Source organism: Pelecanus crispus, chromosome 3, assembly GCF_030463565.1.
Source record: "Pelecanus crispus isolate bPelCri1 chromosome 3, bPelCri1.pri, whole genome shotgun sequence".
In the NCBI taxonomy this organism is placed as follows: domain Eukaryota; kingdom Metazoa; phylum Chordata; class Aves; order Pelecaniformes; family Pelecanidae; genus Pelecanus; species Pelecanus crispus.
Window position 1 is genome coordinate 20,893,328 of NC_134645.1, and position 23,783 is coordinate 20,917,110.

The window sequence follows — 23,783 nt, forward strand, 5'->3', positions numbered from 1 at the left end:
GTCAGTTATACAAGATGCTAATTATGCTGTGTTTTAGTTATCTTGAGAGGCACAGTAGGTTTAGCTTTTAGTATGTAAATGTGCTCTTGTTATTTTTTGTGGGATGCTTGCTTGCCAGATTTTAAGCTTTATATAGCTTGATTGGGGTGAGGACATTCACTGTTTTAATTTACACTGGTATATCTGCAATAGGGAGAAATACTGGATTATATTACACCTTTTAAATAAGAATACCGTGCTGCATATATTCACCTAAAATAATAAATTTTCATTTTCTAAGTTAGAGTGTTTGTGGGGAAGAAACACCATGCTCTGTCAATCACACCAAGATTAAGTTCACCTTCAACAATGAGGTTGTTAGCTCTGTCTCCTGCAGGTGTTTTCTTGAATGTGTTGTGGTAAAGATTTGATACCTGTCATGGTTTAACTCCAGCCAGCAACTAAGCACCACACAGCTGCTTGCTCACTCCCCCCCAGTGGGAGTGGGGAGAGAATTGGAAGGGTAGAAGTGAGGAAACTTGTGGGTTGAAATAAGAACAGTTTAATAATTGAAATAAATACTACTACTACTAATATTGTAATGAAAAGGAAAACAACAACAGAGAGAGTGAGGAACAAAACTCGGGTTAAAAATAGTGATGCAACTGCTCACCACCCTCCGACTCATGCCCAGCCAGTCCCTGAGCAGTGATTGCTGCCCCCCTGGCTAACTCCCCCCAGTTTATATACTGGGCATGACATCATATGGTATGGAATAGCCCTCTGGTCAGTTTGGGTCAGCTGTCCTGGCTATACTCCCTCCCAGCCTCTTGCGCACCACCTTGCTGGCAGAGTATGGGAAGCTGAAAAGTCCTTAACTCGGTACAAGCACTGCTTAGCAACAACTAAAACATCAGTGTGTTATCAACATTGTTCTCATGCTAAATCCAAAACACAGCACTATGCCTGCTACTAGGAATGAAATTAACTCTATCCCAGCTGAAACCAGGACAATGCCATAAGCTATTATCAAGAAAATTCCTATTTTCACTTTTTTTATCCTTGAACTAAAAATGTCATGAAAACAGAATAAAGGCATTAAATATATAAAGAGCAATTGTGAGTTGATTGTACAAATTACATTAGAAATTGATTCAGTTCCTGATCTTCACTGAAGCAAAAGAAAGAAAATGAAGATTTGTCTAAATACAAATATGTCTGAGAGTAGACCATGTTAGAAGTGAGATATCACAGGAGCTGAGTGAATAATGCAATGCAAATGCTTCAGCTGTCTCTTCAATGCATAAATTAAGATTAGATTAGTATATTCCAGATAGGATTAACTAGTTGTCCTAAAATTATAAAGGCATTAGAACATAGGTAATAAAAAAAATAGAATAGGGCAAGTTAGTAATCTAATATCCTCCAAGTGAAGATTTTTGGAACCAAATACCAGGTTTTAAGTTTGGTTTGTTTTTTTTTTTAAAGGCATGCATTTTATTCTAGTGTTCTACAGTATGACACTAGAGGGGTCAGCATGTTGTCCTGAAAATATATGCTTCCTTTAATCTGTTAGTCATTAAGAATTTGCACTCATCTTTATAATAAACTCTGTATATACTGTTTGTGATACTTGTATTAAATTAGAACACTTCCTTCTTTACTGCCTTGAGCAACTCCAATGAAATTGGAACCGGTCCAGTTGTCTTTAATGTAGACAATCTAAAAGTAGATCAGTCCAAACAGACATTGTACATTCATATGCTATTTTTCTGAAATAGAGGGATTTTGCCCTTAGAACAAAATGTGTTTGATAGTTAGCATTCAGATGCTGCAGTAATTGAAGAAGTTGCTGTGGCAGCTGGGTCTAACTGATAACATTCATTTATTATTGAATGTTTATATCTTCAAAGTATTTTTACTTCTGTTTTTGAAAAGGTTAAGAGTAGAAAATGAATCCTGTATGCTACTTTAAGGCAAAATTAAGATTATGAATCTGCCTACACAAATCTGAAAATTCCAAGGTTATGGTTACCACTCTTACATTACGTGGTATCATTTCATATTGGATTACTGTTTATATTGTTAAAAGTGTATTTCCGTGCTACAATGAGAGGTGGTAATTTTAAAATTACCAAGTTTTGAATGTAGAGATTTTCCTTCATTCTCAGATCACTGTGGCACACAATGAAGTTGTCGATCTTGTTACATGTTACCCCTCTAGATGGAGGATCCTTTTGTAACACATTTCTTAACCTCCCTAGGTCCTTTTACCATGTTCAGCTGACCCCTGCCTGTCTAGTTGGCAGGCTGGGTGGATTGTGCTCTTGCTATGTTGCTACAGGGCATCTACTCCTTTAGCTTGCTCTCATGACTCTTAGGTTTTTATCCTTTTTATCAATATTGTTACTGCCAATATTGGAATTATACACCTATTGCAGCCCAGATCATACCACTGCCAAATTCAGGTTTAATATGTTCTCTTATTTGTAGTTGAGGCTTTCTGTTTATACCTTCAAGGCTACAGAATCACTTTGGGAGTTCATGTCTAGCTCTTTATATCATAGTTGTGACCTTTGTCGGAGCCACTGCACAGGAGAATTGTCTACAATATCTGTACAGGGTCACCTGCATTTTCTGTTTACATATGTATGACTCCATCTTCAAACATACTAAAACACACCCTTTGTTTGAAAGCTGTTTACTAGATAAATCAAAATGTCACTGTATCTGTTGCCTTCCACCTTTACTACATTTCAGTCCTTGAGTCATCTGTACACTTTACTAGTGATTACAGCATGTCTTCCTCCAGATCCCTGGAAAAAAACATTAGATGGTATTGGGATAAAAGGTGATGGTGCTGTAGGTTGTCTGAGATTAAAACAAGAGATCTGAATGAAGTCAGACGACTGCAGCCGTGACTGAAGTCACTGGGAATTCTAATTCTCATTTTAATTCAGATTTTCTAGGGAAATAAAAAAATAAAACTACCTTTCAAATAGCAAATAAATTAAAAGTAACCATTGTCTCTTCTGGCAGAGTAACTTGGTCTTAACAAGGATGGGAATCTAAAACCTAAGTTTAAAGAAAAAATTTAAAAATCTTTGTTGACATATGATTGTTCATAACATTTTTTGTATCTTTTTATCCCAATGAAAGAAGTCTGTGCAGCCCCATTTCTGTCCTTTATAAGATTTTTTTTTTGTTTTTTCTTTATGAGGTCTACAGTTTCTTTGCTTGTACTGGTCTTTTTCCTTTGTTTTTAATAGAGCTATACCTTGATCCAAATGCAAGTAAGCGTAATGCAAGTTGGTCTGAAATTAACAATTAAAAAAATATAGTTCATGAACTGAAGGTATTTTAGTCTTTGCTGGTGCATAACAATGGAACATGTCCTAAGTCTATGAATGCATATCTTTGCATAGATAGGTTCTTTCTATAAGTTGTTAATGGCCTTTAATATTCCTTTCCTCAATAAGATACTTGCGAAATTCTCCAGATGGGATTTTCTGCTGAAAAGACAATATATTAGACTTGGAACTCCTGGCCATTTATATTCCTCATAAATGGTTTTAATACCAGTCTGTAATCGTTTCGTAGTTATTACTTATTTCATCGCATTTCATTATTCACTGCATAAGCATGCATTTCATACTCAGCAGAAACATATATATTAGTTCCAACAATTATTTTATACTCATTACTTTAAATTCTGTTCAGAGTTTCTGGTTTCCAGCTTTTCTTTTAATTTTTGCTTGGTTGTCTCTAAAATGCTCAATTAACTTTTAATTTTTAATTTTTGGTTTTTAAGAGGCTTGATGATCAGTTAGTTATAATGTTCCATACTATATTGTATTATTACTTGGGAAATATTTAAAAAAAAGAAAAGGGGATGTGTGTGCATAAAAAATTCCCCCGATAAATCAAAATACATATTCTTTTTCCTTAAATTTGCATTTCTAATTTTTTTTAATGTTTACAAATTGAAAAGCTTGTTTTTATTGTTTGCAAATTCAGAAAACCTCAGATGCATACTGAGAACAGTTATGTGGATGAACCACAATCTTTAAATTCTTAAATATTGGCTGTCATTTATTTATGATACACATTTTTTTTTCAGTGGTTTATTCCAAACCAGTGGAAATCTAACAGAAGAGCACTTGCTCCCCTCTGTAAGCTTTAGATCCAATCTGGAATGTTAAGGTGAGAGGGAGGCAGCTGATCAGCATAAAGACTGTTTCAAATCTAATATTTCTGTGTCATAGAATTATAGAATTGTTTAGGTTGGAAAAGACCTTTAAGATCATCGAGTCCAAACGTTAGCCTAGTACTGCCAAGTCCACCACTTAACCATGTTCCTAAGCACCACATCAGCACGTCTTTTAAATATCTCCAGGGATGGGGACTCAACCACTTCCCTGGGCAGCCTGCTCCAATGAAATCTCTGTTCAGTTAGTAGCTGTTGGGAACTTGTTTTCTTAGCTGACCCTAGTCTTACTCAGCTGTAGTGGCTGATGATCGCTGCCTCACTAGGATCAAAGAAAGACCAGAGTAGTCTCACAGAGACAGCATTTTTGTCTGATGAATTTTTTGCCCACACCAAGGGGAGTTTACATTGCTGTATTTTTCTTTCAGTAAAAGAGAGTGTGGCAGAGAACAGAAGACTCACGCTATGGATCTTGCTTTGCAAGGGTTAAGCTGAGTGTTTGGAGCCATTGCTTGAATACAGGGATGAAGACAGAATGATGGGCGATGCACAGGGCAAATAGGAATTGCGTATCTCTAGGTTTAAGACTGCTTCTCAGCTTTCCTTCAGTGCTCTGACTTTTCTCATTCTGGCAACAACATTAGCAACTGATAATGATGAACCACATGCGTAATATTTGTCTGCCAAATGTCGAAGGTCCCAAAACAAATCGTGACTTGATCCAGGACACATGGGAGCCTGTTTTACTGCCCCATTGCAGGGAACCATTTTAAGGCTAATGATTCTTGATGGCAATGACTGCTGCTTTATTGGGTTTGGAATTGCATTTAATTGGGGGGCCACTGGAGATTTAGTGGTTCTTCACTTCCTTGCACATCTTAGTTTCATGCTAGCTTCTATTTGTTTGCTCTTTTAAGAACATCACTGTGGCTCCCAGGATAGCTGTTACATACACAAAGAAAATTATAAACAGTGGGACAGTAGACGGGGAATTTACCTCTGCTCTTTAATTCAGAGGTATACGATTCCATTAGTGGTTCATATGGCTTTCTAAGGGAAGAAATGGAAAACTGTAAATACGGAGAGCATATTTTATGTATATAGTATGTTTGTAGTGTGAAGTCTTCACCTTTTGGAGCCACTGAAAACCAGTATTTTACCCAGTTTGTTTGAATTTGTGAGTGTTGATCATGACATATTTATTATTAAAATTTCAAATTAATTTACAGTTTTTTCTCCTGTCCTTTCTGATTTTTACTACATTAACTTATTTTGGGAAATCTAGAAGTACAACATCAATCCTGTTTTCATTTCGTTTATCATACACAATGATTTTTGAAACTATTCTATGTTGCTAAGCAATGTATTAGGAAGTATTATATGCAGTTATGATTTTATATGCACTTTGAATAAATAATTTTTCTTTTTTTCCCAGGAATTCTAGAGGTTTTACACTGTGTGTTGGTGGAAAGCCCAGAAGCTCTAAACATTATTAAGGAAGGACATATTAAATCGATCATCTGTCTTTTGGATAAACATGGAAGAAACCATAAGGTAGGCAAAGAAGAGACAAGTATATTTAGCAAGCACATTGTTCTGTGTAGAAGTTAGATTTCAAATACTTTAATACTGTCTTCATACTTAGGAATGAAACTTTTCCTAAAAGGCATATGAGCAGTTTGAGGAAACAAAGAGGAACATTATCTTCTTTTTGATGAAAACATTGAAACACACTAAATCTCAAGGGAAGCAGGAAGAATATATCCTAATATTGTTAGGAGAATTTCAGAATTGTTGTAAAATAAAACTACTGTGTTGGATGAATTGCATACCCTTACATGTCTTCCAGTAACAAGGTATATAGCATTATATTGCCTGAAGTAACTCACAGTTATTTTGAACTCTTTAGCATGAAAAAATATTTAAGATGAAAAGAACTTATTTTTTTTCAGGTTTTGGATGTTTTGTGTTCTCTCTGTGTTTGTCATGGAGTAGCTGTGCGGTCTAATCAACATCTAATCTGTGATAATCTCCTGCCAGGAAGAGATCTGCTCTTACAGACGCGCCTTGTCAACCATGTGAGCAGGTAAAAAGAAAAAGGAAAAATCTATATCTGTGAACAAAGCAGAATAAAACTTGTCGTTAAAATAAATAGTCACTACAGAAAACCTGTTTTACTTCAAAAACTTTTGTTAAGATACTTCATTCTTACTAGGATTTTAAATGCTCTCTGCAATATTGATTAGAATCAAAATATGGGTCAGAGAGAGCTGCTGCAAGCTAAAGCTGCTCTAAACTGCTTTAAGTCTGTGAAACTGTAGAGTCTCTTCTAAAGATTCTTGTCTAGATCTAGCTGTGCTTTCATAGTATTGTCAGTGTCCTGTGATTGCCTTTATGTTTGTGATCTTGTGAGGATTTCCTAATCCCCTTTGGTTGAAATCGAGACCTTAGTGCCAAACACCTTCACTGGTTTCTTAAACTAATATTATTGATTTTGCCTAGGATATTTAAGGAGTGCCCTCATCCTTCTTTCCACTGGCAGAGTTGTAGAAGTTACCTTCCAACAGACATTAATAACAAGATGAAGCTAGTAACATCTTAAACTAGCAAATTAATATTCACAAAGCAGATGTTTATCCAGAGTTTGAATTTATGCTGAGGCAGAAGAATCTGGCTTTAAGTGAAGATTTGTGGGATCTTCCTCTGTCTCAAACTTACGTCTCTTTTAAAAAGTCTCATTCATTAAGTGAGAATGAAAGTTGAAACATAGAAATAGTACTTATAATTCAGAGTTCATAGGATTTGTTAGATGCTGAAAAACAAAAATTCCACAACTGCATGTTATAAGGAGGCCTTTTCAAGTAAAAATAAGTTCAAGTCTAAAGTGAAATGAACTTGACAATTTTATAGCTAATACATTCACTCAGATTTTTCATAACCACATGTGACTTGATTTGCCCCAACATATCTAATAGCGCACCAGCATATATAACACATGGAAAGATGGTGTTAATGGGAATCATTCCGTGTCAGTAATAAATTTGAACAACTGATAAGCTAAAATCACTAATGAAAACTTCTGTTGTTAATGCATGAGAAGGAATTTTAAATGCATGGGTACTGATTGAGCTTCTGAGCTGACTTTGGATCTTGTACGGTGAAGGCAGAGTTGTCTTTCCCACATATGGCTGTAGACAAAGCAAATGTAGTTAATACATATTTTTGATCTGCATTACAAAGTTGTGAATGAGAATATTCATATTCTTGCAGTTATAAAGAAAAAAAGGTTATTTTTTCAAAAGTCAGAAAGACCAATGAAACATTGAAAACATTTAGTGATAGACTGAGACTTGCATACTTCACACCAAAAATAATTGGCAAAGGAGCATTCTAAGATATTGCTGTTTAACGTACTTTTCCAGGGGACTGGAAAATTGTATTCACAAACCTCTGTTTAAAAAGAGTATGTTGGATGATTAGGTTGATTAAATTGTTGATTAAATGTTGATTAAATGGACAAAGGCATACTAAAGCTGATAACTATGTTCAGGCAGAAAAGAGTCCATTGATGATCTTACCAATAACTTACAAATTATTTGACTTTTCTAGAATATAGCTTTTGTCAAACAGGTTTTGTTTATATTTTTAAGGAGATTAACTGTTTGACTTGTGACAAAGTGAAGAGTATCTATACTTAAACTTTTGGCAAAAGATACCCCATATACTAATAGAAGCAAAGTGTATTAGTCTTATGTGATAAAACAAGTTATTTTATAAGCCATCAGATCAGTAAAGTCTGCTTTTACACTGACTTGTAACAGCCTGTATACCAACCCTTCTTCCTCCCCCTGCATTCCCTACACCAGAAGGCATACTGTGGGCTGGGCCTAGCTTAGAGCTACATTTTTGTTAATTAGGCAGCTTGTATGTAGAAAGAAAATATTTATAGAAGTTATAACCCAATGCAGTGGAGGCATGTGAAAACTAGATATGTTCAGCCTAGATGTCTAAAAGATTTTTTGCAATATGGGTAACCAACCATTGAGAAAATATACTTAGCATTGATTTGGGATACTTTTGTACTCTACAGCTTTAATTCAAGGTTGGAAGGCTTTCTTAATACAAAGCTGACACAGTAATAATTGTCTGGAGACAGATTTGTGGGGATGAGATTCTAGATTCAGTATTATCCCAAAAATCAGATTAGAAAAGCATAGTTTTCTTTCCCTTTTTTTCCCTCATGACCTTTAGGTGTATGGCTTTACATATTACTATTTAACTAGATATTGAATAAGCACAGTAATAGTTTTGCCTTTTAAGTATGCTTGTGAAGTACTTTAAAATCATTAGCAGTAGGAACATCAAATTGATATTAAGGATTGGTACAACCACTGCAAATTACTGAGTTACACAAAATTTGGCATAAGGAAGGAAGAGGTACAAGAGAATTTTGAAATAGAGTGACACTTTACTTTTGTATCTTTGTAAATGGTATTCTCTTAAATGGATAATCAGTGTTACAGGATGCAGTTTGCTATTTAAAATTGAACCTGCAGTGTGTACTTACTACATTTCTATCGGTAATTGGTAAATAGCTGTCATTTTTGTAGGATTTAACATCTGTTAAATGCTCAAACACATAAGATATTATTATTGGTATCTGGGTGAGGATACTGTTTCAGTTACTGAAACAAATACTTTTTTACTTTAACTGTATAGAGCATTTTTCACCAGAATAAATAAATAAATAAATAAAACTACTTCTGTCACATGAAACAATCACAAAATTTGAGTTAAATGAAAAGTCTGCAGTAGTTTGTCATGTTCTTGAGATAAATCTTTAATAATCACTTTTATTCTTTCTGTTTAAGCATGCGACCCAACATCTTCTTGGGGATTAGTGAAGGCTCTGCCCAATACAGAAAATGGTACTATGAACTTATGGTGGACCATCTAGAGCCCTTTGTGACTGCAGAATCAACTCATCTACGAGTGGGCTGGGCTTCAACAGAGGGCTACTCACCGTATCCAGGGGGAGGAGCAGAATGGGGAGGAAATGGTGTTGGTGATGACTTGTATTCCTATGGCTTCGATGGTCTGCATCTGTGGTCAGGTATTCTCTTTTTTTGTGTGTGTTTGGGGTTTTGGTGGTGGTGGTTGTTTTAAATACTAGAAAATTGTTGTTTGCAGTTCCAGTGGATTTGTTTTCAACAGCAGCAAAGTGAATCAGATGTTTCACTTGACACTAGGAATATATGGAAACAGTACCCTATATCAGAATATGTTTTAAGTTGATATTGTTAGGAGAATTTCAGAATTGGTTAGTTTTAGAAGTTTAGAAATACTTTAGAGGTGAAGAAGATTTTTAAGTATGCTTTTTGCCATACATTTTGAAATCAGGTATTTTTCTGTAGTGGTGTTTTATTTACATACATTGTGACTGACTGTTTATTGCAAGACTTGCAGAATCATATTCCTAGCTTGCATGTGGTGTGTTTAGTCAGCTATTCATCTTTAAAATATTATTGCCCCAGCTTGGATCTAGTCATTAATAGTAATTCCTGCATGCAAATTCTAACGTTAGAGGAAGCTGAACTGAGTATCTACAGTACTTGTATTTACTGTTGATTCTGCAAATATCTTATTCTCTGTTCAAACTGGGTTAGCTCAGCAAAATCAGAATTATAAGAAACCAAGCTTGTCCCCTTTTTCTTAATCTTTTTTCACATAATTTAACTTTTGTGAAAAGATTCCCAGATATCATTTGTAATGGGTAGTCCTATACATGGACAGTCCTAAACTTCTTGAAAAAAGTTTCTTCTGTGGTTTCATCTTGTTGAGGAAATTTTTTTTCCTTTGATTTTTGGGAGATTATTGGCAGTGATGAAATGTAGAAGTGACTGGAAACTGGGTTAGTCTCATGGGATTGGCAGTTCTCGCCACTATGAAGATACGAGCAAGTTTTCTAAAGCTCCTTAGCAGACAAGAGAGACATTTTAGTGAGTCAGCGGTATGTATCATTCAAGGTCTTTGAAGTTTTGAGGCATTGTAGCTTGGTACTTGGAAAAGAACACAGTTTTACATTTCAAAAGACTTTTCCAATCAAAATAGCAATGGATTGTATTATTAAGTAATAACATATTGACTGGAGTGGCATCTTAGGAAAGTAGCTGTCACTTTACCTCTCATGTATAGTGAGAATTACTTTGGAACAATGATGCATAATTAATGGTGTCATTAAAGCTGTGTCATAACTGAGTTTGTCAGATAAAGTATTATTACAGAAGAATCAGAAAATAATGAGCCAACCAAAATAACTCTTGTAGTTAGGGTCTCTTTTAGGGAGGAAACAAAAGATTACTGAAAATCAAAATTATTTTTCTACCCACTGGAAACTTTTTAATCAGAAACATCACAAAAGAATAAATGAACAATTGTTTGTGGTTCTCAAGTCAATAATCCAGCCCAGTTAAAAAAGTCAGACCACCTTTGTGTGGACAGTTTTTGTATATTAATCTCTGTTGTGGTTGTGGCTGGTAGATTTGAAAAGATTTCTGTATTCATTGACATTCGTACCTAACACATACCTCTGAAACCTGGAAGGATTTTAAGTAGTTGAATGTTGAAAATCACGGCCTTTCTTCTTCTTCCACAATCCCAGGCTGCATCTTGGTAAGTCTCTGCAATGACACTTTAAAAATAATCTTCTGAGCATGAAGCATTTACTGCATTAATGAATAGCAACAATAATTTCTGTCCCTGAGTGTCTGTTCTAGACCAAGCCTTTACCAGAATCTCATTTAATTTACATTTGTTTCTTCAGTCCTGCAATTAATTCTCTGATATGCAGGAGTGGAACTCATAGATTTTTAAAGCCTAAGGCCAGAAAAGGCACTTAGGTCATTTGGTCTGACTGCGTGTTCATCTGTCGTGGTTTGACCCCAGCCGGCAACTAAGCACCACACAACTGCTCGCTCACCCTCCCCCCTCGGTGGGATAGGGGAGAGAATTGGAAGGGTAGAAGTGAGGAAACTTGTGGGTTGAGATAAGAACAGTTTAATAATTGAAATAATAATATTAATAGTAGTAGTAATAAAAAAAATTATGAAAAGGAAAACAACAACAAGAGGAACAAACACCAGGAAAAAACAGTGATGCAACCGCTCACTGCCCGCAGACTGATGCCCACCCAGTCCCTGGGCAGTGATCCCTACCCCCTGGCCACCTCCCTCCAGTTTATATACTGAGCATGATGTCACATGGTATGGAATAGCCCTTTGGCCAGTTTGGATCAACTGTCTTGGTTGTGCCCTCTCCCACTTTCTTGGGCACCTGACAGAATATGGGAAGCTGAAAAAGTCTTTGACTAGTGTCAGTACTACTTAGCAACAACTAAAACATCAGTGTGTTATCAATGTTATTCTCATACTAAATTCAAACCACAGCACTATGCCAGCTACTAGGAAGAAAATTACTTCTATCCCAGCTGAAACCAGGACATCATCAAAGACCAGTACATATTTCTGTTAACAGTCAGCCCTGCATTGATCCCAATAACCTATATTTGGCTAAATTTTAGCATCTAAAAAGGCATCTAGTCTCACGTAGTATGCCTTAAGGAGATGAAGTATCCACTCTTCATTAATAGCTCTTTTACAGTTTAGTTATCCCTGCCATTAAATAATTGTCCCTGTCTGTGATTTATTGGAAATTAACTCTTGGCTGTTGTGATGTTTTTCTCCGCTGTTCTCTACTGTGCTCTGTGAGTTTTGGGATGTAGAGCTGGTAGAAGGTAGTTTCCTTGCAGGCCATTCCTTACTCTGCGACTGCTACTCTGTTGCTCAGCAGTGTTTCCTATAGATTTCCTGATTTGTGAGGGGCCCTTAGGATTGCTTCATGTCATTCCCCTGTCTCTGCTCATGGAACTGACTATTCTTACAGCGACCGAGCTAAGGATATCCTGTCTTGAAAGGGTGTAGGGGAGCAGCAAAAGCATCTGAAAACTTCCCCCCCTCTCTGCTACTGCTGCCCTGTCAAGAAGGACAGATTGCACAAAAGCATCTGTCCTACAGTCCAGATTCTGTGGCAGTATCAGGAAGTCATTTTCCATACGTAGACTATTGGAAGTGTTATTTTCTACTTTTCCTTGGGGAGGTGGTGGTGGTGGTGGTGCTGTGTGTATGAAAATTTATCTGCAGAAGAATTATTTTCGCTGCTGGTAAAAACATATGCCATCTTCATCTTCTTAGAAATATAGTGCTTTTACTTAAGTCCTTCATATTTAGAGAAGTTGGACAGCATAGTTAAAAAGTTACTGCTCTGTTCTTAATATTCATTATGGTTTATCTCTTGCAGACATTGCATGTGTAATTTTTGGAAAACACGTCTAGAGATATTTTCATAGAACTGTCATGCTTTTCCATTAATTTTCTGTTGTAGGTGGCAGTAAATTTCAGAAACAGTAATTTCCTGTTCTGTATTCTATAGGTTATTTCTCTTGGGAAGCAGGTGTGCTTGTGTAAATGTAATTTGGTGCAAGAAAGAATGATCCTTTAGAATTAATACAAAACTTATTAAAGAAAAATATATATAATACTGACTATATATGCCTCAGAATTGCTGCTGTCTTTGTATATGCCAGAAAAATGCTGGTTTGTGGTTTGATTATGAAACTGAGTAGTATCATCTTATACAACTTTGCAAGGGTACCGCGATGTGGCCCTTAATAACAGGAAGTACCTTACTTTTCCTAAATAATTTAAAGTACACTACTTGTCCTTATCTTGAGTAAGGAAATATTCGATAGTAAAGTATACTAAGTTTCATATTAGATACTAATGGTTGTTTTTCAATTTGCATTTCTACTACTGTGAGGAATAACATATAGTTTTCTTGTTTTTGACTGCTTATATGGGTATCAATAATTATTTTCACTTAACGTGAAATGTAACTTAATTGTATTATTTATGATTAAAATAGCTTTGTAGATAGGATTGTATGCTTCTATTCACTGTATTGCATGCTTAAAATCTTGGATGTAATAGGTTAGATATTTGTGTATTAATGTGTTTCTGTTCTATTGCTATGTTTTCTTTCTCTTTTTTTAGGCTGCTGTGAAAACCTGTATGATATTCAGAAGTTTTGCTAAATGTGTCTCCTTTACTTGCATAGGTTGTGTAGCACGAACAGTAAATTCTCCCAACCAACATCTATTAAGAACTGACGATGTTATTAGCTGCTGTTTGGACCTGAGTGCTCCCAGCATCTCTTTCCGGATAAACGGTCAGCCAGTTCAAGGAATGTTTGAGAATTTCAACATAGATGGCCTCTTCTTCCCAGTTGTCAGCTTCTCTGCAGGAATAAAGTTAGCATCCCATGTAGTTTCCCCCCACCTTGGTCTGTTGGGGTTTTTTTTAATGTATATGTGAATATTTCTCTGTCTTTGCTCTCATTTCCCTTTCTGCCATCTGCTTCTTTGGCACAGTTCCAGTTCTTGGATAGTGAGAGCTACAAAGGAGTCCTGAAGAGATGGTGCATCTGCTGTTTTTCAGCACACCCATGTATTCAGGTGGTTTGCAGATAGAACTTAGAAACAGCTTCTTTATCATTTTTTTAGCTGACACATTGCTACACATTCACTCCAGGACAACATTTTACCTACATGGGAAGGAAAACATCTGTCTTTGATATTAAAAATATATTTGCCCTAGCTCACTTGTTATGAGGTAGTAGCTATTATTTGAAGATGCATTATCTACACTTACCTTAAGAAATGGTGGTGGTACACTTCCTTTTCAGCAGGATGAGTTAATTATGAGTTCAGTCAACCTGTGTTCTGGTTGCTGTACTGGTTTTCTATAAAATTTCAAGTCACACTTGAGGTGCCAGAATTCTGCTTCCATGTTTTGAATAGTTTGAGACTATAATATTAAAAAATATTGTGTGATATTCCAGTGGGGGGACCAACTTTAGCAGGACTGGCAAAGGTAAAGGCTGAAAGCCGGTTTCTGTTGGAGACAGAGCAATGCTCTGTGAGGGATCATTCAAAGACTGTGGTGAATACTACAGAAGCTAAGAGCTATCATACTGTGGGCATACCAGCCTCTCATTCCAGATGCAAAATGCACTTCGTTAGACTTTGCCTTGGATAATATGGGACATATAATACAGTAAAACTAGACATGGATGCCATGAAATGCAAAACTACAAACCTGCATGTTTCATCTCCGTCACAAGAGAAATATTTGACAGACAATATTTGCGTGCTGAGTGTGTTTTTGGAGAGCGTAGCATTTTGGAGTATAGCATTGACAGAAATCTTATAAGATACTCAGTAAACAGAAAAGAGACAGAATGATTCTGTTGTAAGGTTAGTTTTTTGGGTGTGTTTTGGTTCCTTCTGGATGGCAATGTTCTGGGAAAATTTTTCAGTATTATGTCATTGCTGCTTCATGATCACCTCATTTATTATATTTTTCAGTAGCAAAAACCAATGACAAATTCACCATTTTGTAATAAATCAAAGAATGCTTTCCCCTAGGTATGTTTTAGGGAAGAAAATATGGGAGTTTTTTGTATTTTGTCCTAAGGATTTAGTGTTCTGTGAGAGAAAAGAAAGAACTGTATTCCATGGAGTTTTCAGGCTCATTTCTCAAATGAGAGAGAATGGAGAACTCCTCAGTGGAGAGAGCTCAGAGGTGGTTGATTGATTACTCTAGATTGTAATCTCTGCCTTCCGGGACTCGAAAAGCTGCTGCTTACTTCGTAGGTGTGCTAAGTAAACTCAGTATTCTCTGTCTCTCTCTTCACCCCCCATCCCTCCTCCTCTCTTTTGGTCTCATGATTTTTAGGATACTTTTATGAAAGTGGAAATTAACTAAAAGAAAGAACTGTTTACTTTTCCCCATGTTTTTTGCACCTTCTACTTCATAAACTCCAGCACAAGTTAGAGAAAGTTGAACTGTAAATAACGCAAATAAGCTGCAACATCGATTTTTTTTTTTCCCCCCTTTTTCTAAAAAAATAGCATTCAATAGTTGTTAGGCTTGCAAATTGATTAGGTTTGACACCAGAGGTGTCTCAGTTATCTAAAGTAACTCTGATGCTTACAGGGTACGTTTCTTGCTTGGAGGTCGCCACGGAGAGTTCAAGTTCCTTCCTCCACCTGGATATGCCCCTTGCTTTGAAGCTGTCCTACCAAAAGAGAAGCTGAAAGTGGAGCATAGCCGAGAGTACAAGCAGGACCGTAGCTATACAAGAGACCTACTAGGTCCTACTATCTCTCTGTCACAAGCAGCTTTCACTCCAGTTCCTGTAGATACTAGCCAGGTAAGGAAACTGAAAGATTGCATTTTCATTTTTAAACACACATATTATAAGCCTATGTTGTTTCACATTTGATTGAATTTACAGCTTGTCTCAAACTTGTTTTTTCTTGGGATTTGGTTGGTACATTCCATTGCGAGAAGTTGAAAAATGGTGCGTAAATCCCTGATAGTGCTCACTAGAAATTTCATATATTTCAGTTCACAGACACTATAATAAAGAATGTTTTACCCTTAAGATTAGAGTAGGCAAAAAAGAATATTTGAACTTCTTGTTCTGTTACTAGGTGTTTTGATTACTGTTTAATTAAAATCACTGAATACTTTGCGTTATGATAAGACTTTTAGACCACCTTCAACCCTAATTCTTTACTGGACTTGCAGGTTAGTGAGAGTGGCATTTGACTCACTGTGGGCAGTAAATGGCAGGCACTGAAGTTATAGTGGGGGTCTTTTTGGGTTTGGTTTTTTTTTTTTTTTTAACATAGTTGCAAAGAGCAGTAATTCTTTAATACCAAAGAGCTCCATCTCTGATCACAGGTAGCAAGAGTTCATTTTACACTTGAGCAGAGTTTGAGGTGACACAAATTTTTGTACACTATGTGCTCAGATTTTACCATATTTAGGAACTCGTTCCTGAAAAAAACACATAAAAAAAGAACAAACCTGCTAGTTTGTTGCCATTATGCTCTAAATACAGCGTTCTACATGTGTTGTGTAATTATTGTTCTGTAACACCAACAATTGGGGTAACATTAGCATGATTCACAGTACTGTTGTTCTGGTTTTGGCTGGGATAGAGTTATTTCTTCATAGTAGCTAGTATGGTGTTATGGTTTGGATTTATGCTGGAAACAGTGTTGATAATACAAGGATGTTTTTGTTATTGCTGAGCAGTGCTTACACAGAGTCAAGGCCTTTTTTGTTTCTCACCCCACCCCACCAGTGAGTAGGCTGGGGGTGCACAAGAAGTTGGGAGTGGACACAGCTGGGACAGCTGACCCCAACTGACCAAAGCGATATTCCATACCATATGACATTGTGCTCAGCATATAAAACTGGGGGAAGAAGAAGGAAGTGGGGGACATTTGGAGTTACAGTGTTTGTCTTCCCAAGTAACGTTTAAGTGTGATGGAGCCCTGCTTTCCTGGAGACGGCTGAACACCTGCCTGCTGATGGAAAGTAGTGAATGAATTCCTTGTTTTGCTTTGCTTGCATGTGCAGCTTTTGCTTTACCTATTAAACTGTCTTTATCTCAACCCATGAGTTTTTTCACTTTTACTCTTCGGATTCTCTCCCCCATCCCACTGGAGGGGGAGTGAGCAAGTGGCTGTGTGGTGCTTAGTTGCCGGCTGGGGTTAAACCACGACAACTGTATATTTGAGCTCTCTGTTTTTTGAGGTAAAGCAGACTTGATTTCAAATTCTGGAGGTAGAGTGATGTGCTGTCCTGATTTCACTTGTCACCTGTCGTCATCATTGAAGTTTGGTTTTTGGTTTTTTTTTTTTCTTTTTTCCCAGTGGTCCATTCTCAAGTGTTTATATTTGCCTGAAGTGTTTTTCACAACATTACCTTGGTTGTTGAGATTTTTAGCATATGTTAAGCTGAGACATAGTATTGGTTTGAGTACTTTCTAGCCAGCTGACAGGAATGTATTCTATGCCATCTGGAGGTGTTGGATTTAAAACTGTTTTCGCTTGCTGGTCAAACTCTGGAATTTGTAATTGCATATGTTGAAATATTTAGTTGGTAAGAACTGAGTGATAATTTAGGTTTAGTTGAAAGATCTGGTCTGTACAAAGTTTGTCTGTTATGTTTGGGTGGCACTGTAAAGCAACTTATTTTTAACAGTCTCTTTCTTCTCTCTTTAGATTGTTTTGCCTCCCCACCTGGAAAGAATTAGAGAAAAATTAGCAGAGAATATCCATGAACTATGGGTTATGAACAAGATTGAACTTGGCTGGCAGTATGGACCAGTATGTACCTTCCAACTTAATTTTCTGTTATTATCTAGTATTCAGCACGTTGGTTTCAATGTGCTAATGGGACTGCATTTTTTTCCATCCTCCCAAAATTAGTAAGGTTTTAGACCCTTTCCACCAGAAGCAGGTGGAAATCAACAGTGCTTGTGTATTTCTGAACCAAAACTCTGGTATTAAAGCTGTTCGGTGCTGAAATTTTCAACCAGTCTAACTGCTAGCACAGAAAGCACATGGTGGTTTTTTCACTTTCTGTTTGTTCTTGGGGCAAGAAATTTAGTTGCCTGGTGGAGTAAGCCAATAAAAGAGGTTATTCGTGGTTCTCTTCACATGTACTGACTCTTTCAGAAGTCCCAAATTTATTTTTCTTGAAAAATAAGTATTGCTTATAGAAAATTCCATTAAATCTCCTTGCTCCTTCCTTCTCTCTACTTCTTCAGGCTCACGTCTGTATTAGGTGCTCCACACAGCTATTTTCTTACCTCTTTCCTACTTTTCCTGCAGTATGACAGCAAAAAAAATATGTGGCTTTGATACAAAATGCAGTCTATTTTGTTGATTAGATTTTTTTTTTTTTTTTAAAATCAATCCTAAAAAATTGTACAAGCTAGTTATTCGGATCATAAGTGGTGGTGTTTATGAAGAACTATTGCTGTGCAGAGTATATAGAAACACAGGAGATACTAGATGTGAATGTAAAAAAAGGTATGCGCGTATAGAAAGATATATGTATTCTATTTTTGTTAATAAAAAAAATTTTGATCTTCTGAGGAGTTCAAATTACAGATTTGATGTAGCTGGGCAGAGGTATTATATTTGGTGTAGCATACAGCAGTACTTAAAGAGATTTGATTAACAGAGAAGACCTCTAGATTTTTTTCTTGTTGTTGCTGCTTTCCCCATGAAATCAAACACAAAACCCCAGTTAAATTAATGTCTCAAAACATTTTAATTGTGGTATAATCATACCAGCTGTGAAGCAATCTGCAGGAGCTTTTAGTGTACTGCTACTTACCATCGAGAATCTAATTGTACAGTTGAACACTATTTTAATTTAAACAATATATATTAAGTATCAAGTTAAGCAGCAATAAATGTTGTATTTATATTCAGAATGAAACCAGGTGCTAAATCTTTTAAGTTATTCAGCTTTCTCTCTCTCACTTTAGTGATCTATGGTTAGATGTGCTCACTTTGGGAATGTGGCAAAGTAAATACTGATCATCATCTGGAGATTGACTCCTTTATCATGTTGGTTTCTCACAGATTATTTAATCAGTTTAAGCCACTGTTACCAATTCTAGTTATCAAATTGATGCACTGAAGTTACTGAATACTGAGGGAAGGCATGAAACAGAAATTAGCTGGTTTAGATGTATACATATGAGTGCTCTAATCTTAGATTTGGTCTTTTTAATTCAGAGCAAGATGCATTATATATAGTAGCTAGCTTTTCTGAAAAAGTGTTTTTTCACTAAGTCAAAAAGTTTAAAGGCTAAAAGACAGAGAATTTGTAGATTTAAATGTCTCTCCAGATAATTCAAAAACTCTGCTATAAATTGCATCTTATATTCACTCCTACATACCTGTTTCATCAGATCTGTGTGTAGTATCACCAAAGTGATACCCAGTATTGCATGTGATACTACTACTGCATTTTATACAGGTAACAAAGTAAAATAACAAGCTAATGTGGCAAAATTAAGGACTTTAACTGGCTTTGTCATAAGTCTGAATATGAGCGGTATTTAAGTGTCCAACTTCAAATCATCGGATGCATCTGCATATCATTATTTCTATTAAACTTTGCTGTATATTTAAAACCAGCCACAAAAATTAAGAATTCATAGGTGTCATGAGTTCTGCCACTTATATAAGATATTTGCAAGGCTGTAGATTTTTATACTGTGCTCAGGGAAAAAAAAGGGGGGCAGGAAGGCAGCCTGCAAAATGTGTTGAATATATAGTATTGTAGCTGTAGAGTGAAAAGAGTGTCACTAGGGGGAATTCAATTAACGTTGGAATTCTGAGGAAAATGCCTGACGTCCAAGATTTAAATTTGCTGTACACAGATCTAAAGTAGTCCTTTTTATTGGAGACTATACTGAATCTTTATTAATGCAGACTACCACAGGTCTTCGAAAGAAATCTGCAAATAAACATTTTTCAGTGTCAGCTAAAAGGTGTTTCTTGGTTTAGCTGCTAATGATTTTGATCAAGTAGCTTGACAGTTGAATTACTTGTATTGCCTGTCCAATGAACATTAATCCCAGTAAATGAAGATAAATATCCCCTGCAGATTGTAAATATTTTTTGCTCCAAAACATAAACAAATGACTGCTGCTCAATTTGATAATTATGTACTTAGATCAAAATGCAAAAATATGTTACTCAGAAATGTTACCGAGAAAGGTGAGATTTTTTTTTTTTTAATGGGATTACACTACTACTCAGTCTAGTTTATTTACAGTTTAGTTATTGTTATAGAAAAACACAGAACTGGCAAAAATAGAAGATGATAAATAAAAAATAAATTTCAGCTAGCAGTGATCCATGTTCATATTCACTCTGTGGATACTCATGTATAATTAACACTCAGGACTTGAAATTACAGAAGCTTTATAAATAGGTTATGGTTTGCAGATGACTTTTTTCTTCCCCTGCTCTAACACACAATGTTTATGTCCCAATATTATGATTTGATTTAAGTGTAATCTCAGATAGTGCATATGGATTTATTGCCATGATGTCAGAGCCTTTTCATTTTAAGACATTTACACTAAAATATCCAAAGAAAAGCTCTTTTAGTTGATGCAATATGCAAGGCAAGCAGTCAGTTTGTGTGATACATTATTTTTCTGAAGGTCAGAAATTTCATGCCAGTTTATACGCTACTGACTTTCTCATCCTTTTTAAACATCAAATCTGATTCTGTATATGAGCAACAGATCAAGCTGTTGAGAACAGATTATACCCAGTTCAGTGGTACCACTTCACTGAGAATTCCTGCCTTGGTCTTTTTTCGGCTAAAATAATTTAAAAGCCTTCCTGTAATCACCAAATGTGTAAAGATCATAGAATCATAGAATGCTTTGGGTTGGAAGGGACCTTTAGAGGTCATCTAGCCTAACACCCCTGCAGTGAGCAGGGACAGCTTCAACTAGATCAGGGTGCTCAGAGCCCCGTCCAACCTGACCTTGAATGTTGCCAGGGATGGGGCCTCTACCACCTCTCTGGGCAACCTGTGCCAGTGCTTCACCACCCTCCTTGTAAAAAATTTCTTTCTTATGTCTAGTCTAAATCTATTCTTCCTTAGTTTAAATCCATTATTCCTTGTCCTGTCACAACAGGCCTTGATAAAGTGTAACAATTAGGCTTCTTAACTTCAACTGTTAACATTCCATTTTCCAGCAGAATTATCTGATTGATCAAAAGTTGTTAATAATGTCATTTTTCAATAACTTACACTTTGCAGCTTGAAAGATTCATATAAATGGTGAGCTTATGGTCCATGAAAGATGGACACAAAAGTTTTAAAATATGGGTAAAGATGTAGTCTCAACTGAGCAAATGTTAACACTTTCATTGGGGTCTTTTAGTTAATATTTGCAAACTAATGTTTTTTAATCAAGCCTTCTAGCAAGACATAATCTTTGTAGATTTTATTGACTGAGCTCTAGCACCATAGAGATGCAAAGCTGAGAGCAGTAGAATGCTCAATTATCCCAGCCTCTCAGGTTGCCCTTCCTAGTTATGGCCTGTATTAGACTAAAACTGTATAGAAATAGTGCAGGTTAAAAATGTTTTTAATCAAATTTTTAAGTTTATAAAATGTAGGATTTTGTAAATTATAGTCTTCATGACTCTGCTGGCACAACAGTGACAGTAAATTAACGTTCCAATCATTTGTGCATGCTGAACAGTTGCGTTCTGCTTGTATACTACTGGACATAGTTAAGAAACAAACATTTTCTTAATTAAGAGATAGGGTAGATTTGTCCTTTATATCGTTACTTTTGTAGGGTAAGGACTTCAGTACCATTCATGTCAACATATTTATACAAACTGGATGCATAATTTTTCAAATGTGGTGAAGATGAATTGTTATTTTATGGCTGTATGTCAAAACATAACACAGATTGCACTATTCTTGAACTTCACGTATTTGTTGTGAACATCTGTATAATGAAATGTACAAATTAGCATTTCTTCCACTTGAGATCTGCAAATCTGAAGTTTATTTGCAAATGCAAATTCTGCCTTACTTGAACAGAATGATCTGGCTCTGAGAATACAGAATACTTTCTGTTTTGAAGTGTTGTTCAGTTTGAGTAATTCTGACAGGATCAGCTTGAAGTACTTAGTGTTTTGGACTGTTTTTAAATTTCTTCTAGTTTTTAAGATGCATTAAACTTATTTCTTTACTGTCTTTTCAGGTTAGAGATGACAACAAAAGACAACACCCATGCTTAGTGGAGTTCTCAAAATTGCCAGAGCAGGAAAGAAATTATAACTTGCAAATGTCACTTGAAACACTGAAGTAAGTAGCTAGAACTTTCGAAGCTTATAGTGAGAGTTTCCTAAGAAGTTGCAGTTTCCAGAACTATAATTTGATATGTGAATTACAATTTGATGTGTAGGTGAGTATAATAATATGAAAATGAGGGAGTGAGATACATTAATGAATGATGTGTTTGGCATTGAAAATGGATTTGATAGATTTCTTTTTAGTATCTATGGAATTTTAGAATTACTGTGGTAATGCTGATTATGAAATGGCAACTCAGGCAGTTTTCAGTTTGGAGGAAAGAAATAGGTCCAAGCTTTGAAAAAAAACTCTTCACTTCTTATTTGGTTTAACTCAATTTAGTTTAGCTTCTTACTTTTTTTTATTAATAAAGCACACTTTGATAATCAATAGTTATTTTTTGGATGTGACTAATGATGATCTTTGCTTCAGGACCCCTTGCTGCTATTTCTGTGTCAGCTGTGCATATTGCCACAAAAGAGTAGTAGGCATTCCCTCCTTTTGTGGATGAACAGTTAGATGTGTGAATGTCGTGGAAGCTCTCCAGTTGGAATGCTAGAAAATTTCAGTGGGATGTTAATGGGTTTGTTCAAGTAATCTAGTTATCTGGCTCACAAAGATACAATTCCTCGTCTCAGCTTTGTCAATCAAGCATGTGTGAGTTCTTACTTTGCTGCGAATGCATTGACAATCTATTTGTGTAAGTAATTTCTTCTATATGTAGCATTGCATGTAGCCAACGTTAGAATATTTCTCAAACTGATAAATGCCCAATGGTATATGTGATTCTCCGGTTACTCATATTTGCAATCCATTGAAATCTATTCTTTTTTTTTTCCCCTTGTTAAAATACAGTTGCTTTTTCCTGTTCAGAACATTAACAAAGGATGACTATCTGCATGTGATATTACTTTTCTGGGAATATTTGAGCTTTATTATTAAAAAAATTGCCACGTAAACTGATAGTGCAATATAATGTTTACACTCATAATGTAAGGACTTTATGTCCTCATAGTAGAAAGCTATGTAGTCTACTCTTAGAATTTCTCGTAGTCTCCTTTTCTGGTCCACTTCTCTCCACTATTTACTGATCCACCATTCCCACAGCAAGTAAATTACTCAACAAAAAACATATTTATGACCCTAAGTGTTAAAGAATTTCTGCAGGGATATTTTGGCATTATTTAGAGATGAAGCATTCAGAGATAAATGGAAGTCCATTGGAGGCAAGAAAATAAGTTCATATTTGTCTTCAGCTAGATATTAGAATTTCAAGGAAAGCTTTTGAGACCCCTGTCAACATAACAATGTGCTAAGAATCCAGAATAGCTTCTTCCTTTCCATTTTATGAAACTACAAAAGATGATGTCATTAACTTTCCCTACAGTTGGATCTTTTGCTAGAATAATCTATATAATATGACTCAGGCATCATAAAAATCAGCTTTCAGAATTAAATGCACACTCCTATGTTCCACTAAATATTAAACAAATTTTAGTAGCCCTTACACAATTACTGGCTCAGGACCCAATGCTTTTCTAAATCTAACCCTGACAAAACAAAAAATAATGTGGTTTTATAACCATGTAAATTATGGATTACTTTTATTTTAGTAATTTTATTGCTTACTCTAGAGAGAGTCTTTTCATTAAATGGATAGTATACAAAACATAAAGCATTCAGCCTTTATATGGATTTCAAAATTTGTATGCTTACTGAGCTCAGTGTTCATTTCATTCTTGTATTAGTCCTTGTTTTCTGAAGTA

At 35.8% G+C, this 23,783-nt stretch overlaps 1 protein-coding gene across 1 annotated transcript in view; it reads left to right on the forward strand.

Annotated features, from left to right (window-relative positions):
* RYR2 (ryanodine receptor 2) overlaps positions 1 to 23,783 on the forward strand; it is a 456,789-nt gene that overhangs the window by 242,830 nt on the left and 190,176 nt on the right. The window contains exons 18-24 of the mRNA XM_075706907.1: positions 5,622 to 5,740; positions 6,139 to 6,272; positions 9,058 to 9,299; positions 13,358 to 13,550; positions 15,298 to 15,514; positions 17,382 to 17,486; positions 21,926 to 22,029. Coding sequence (XP_075563022.1) covers positions 5,622 to 5,740; positions 6,139 to 6,272; positions 9,058 to 9,299; positions 13,358 to 13,550; positions 15,298 to 15,514; positions 17,382 to 17,486; positions 21,926 to 22,029 — 1,114 coding nt within the window. The remainder of the gene's footprint in view (positions 1 to 5,621; positions 5,741 to 6,138; positions 6,273 to 9,057; positions 9,300 to 13,357; positions 13,551 to 15,297; positions 15,515 to 17,381; positions 17,487 to 21,925; positions 22,030 to 23,783) is intronic.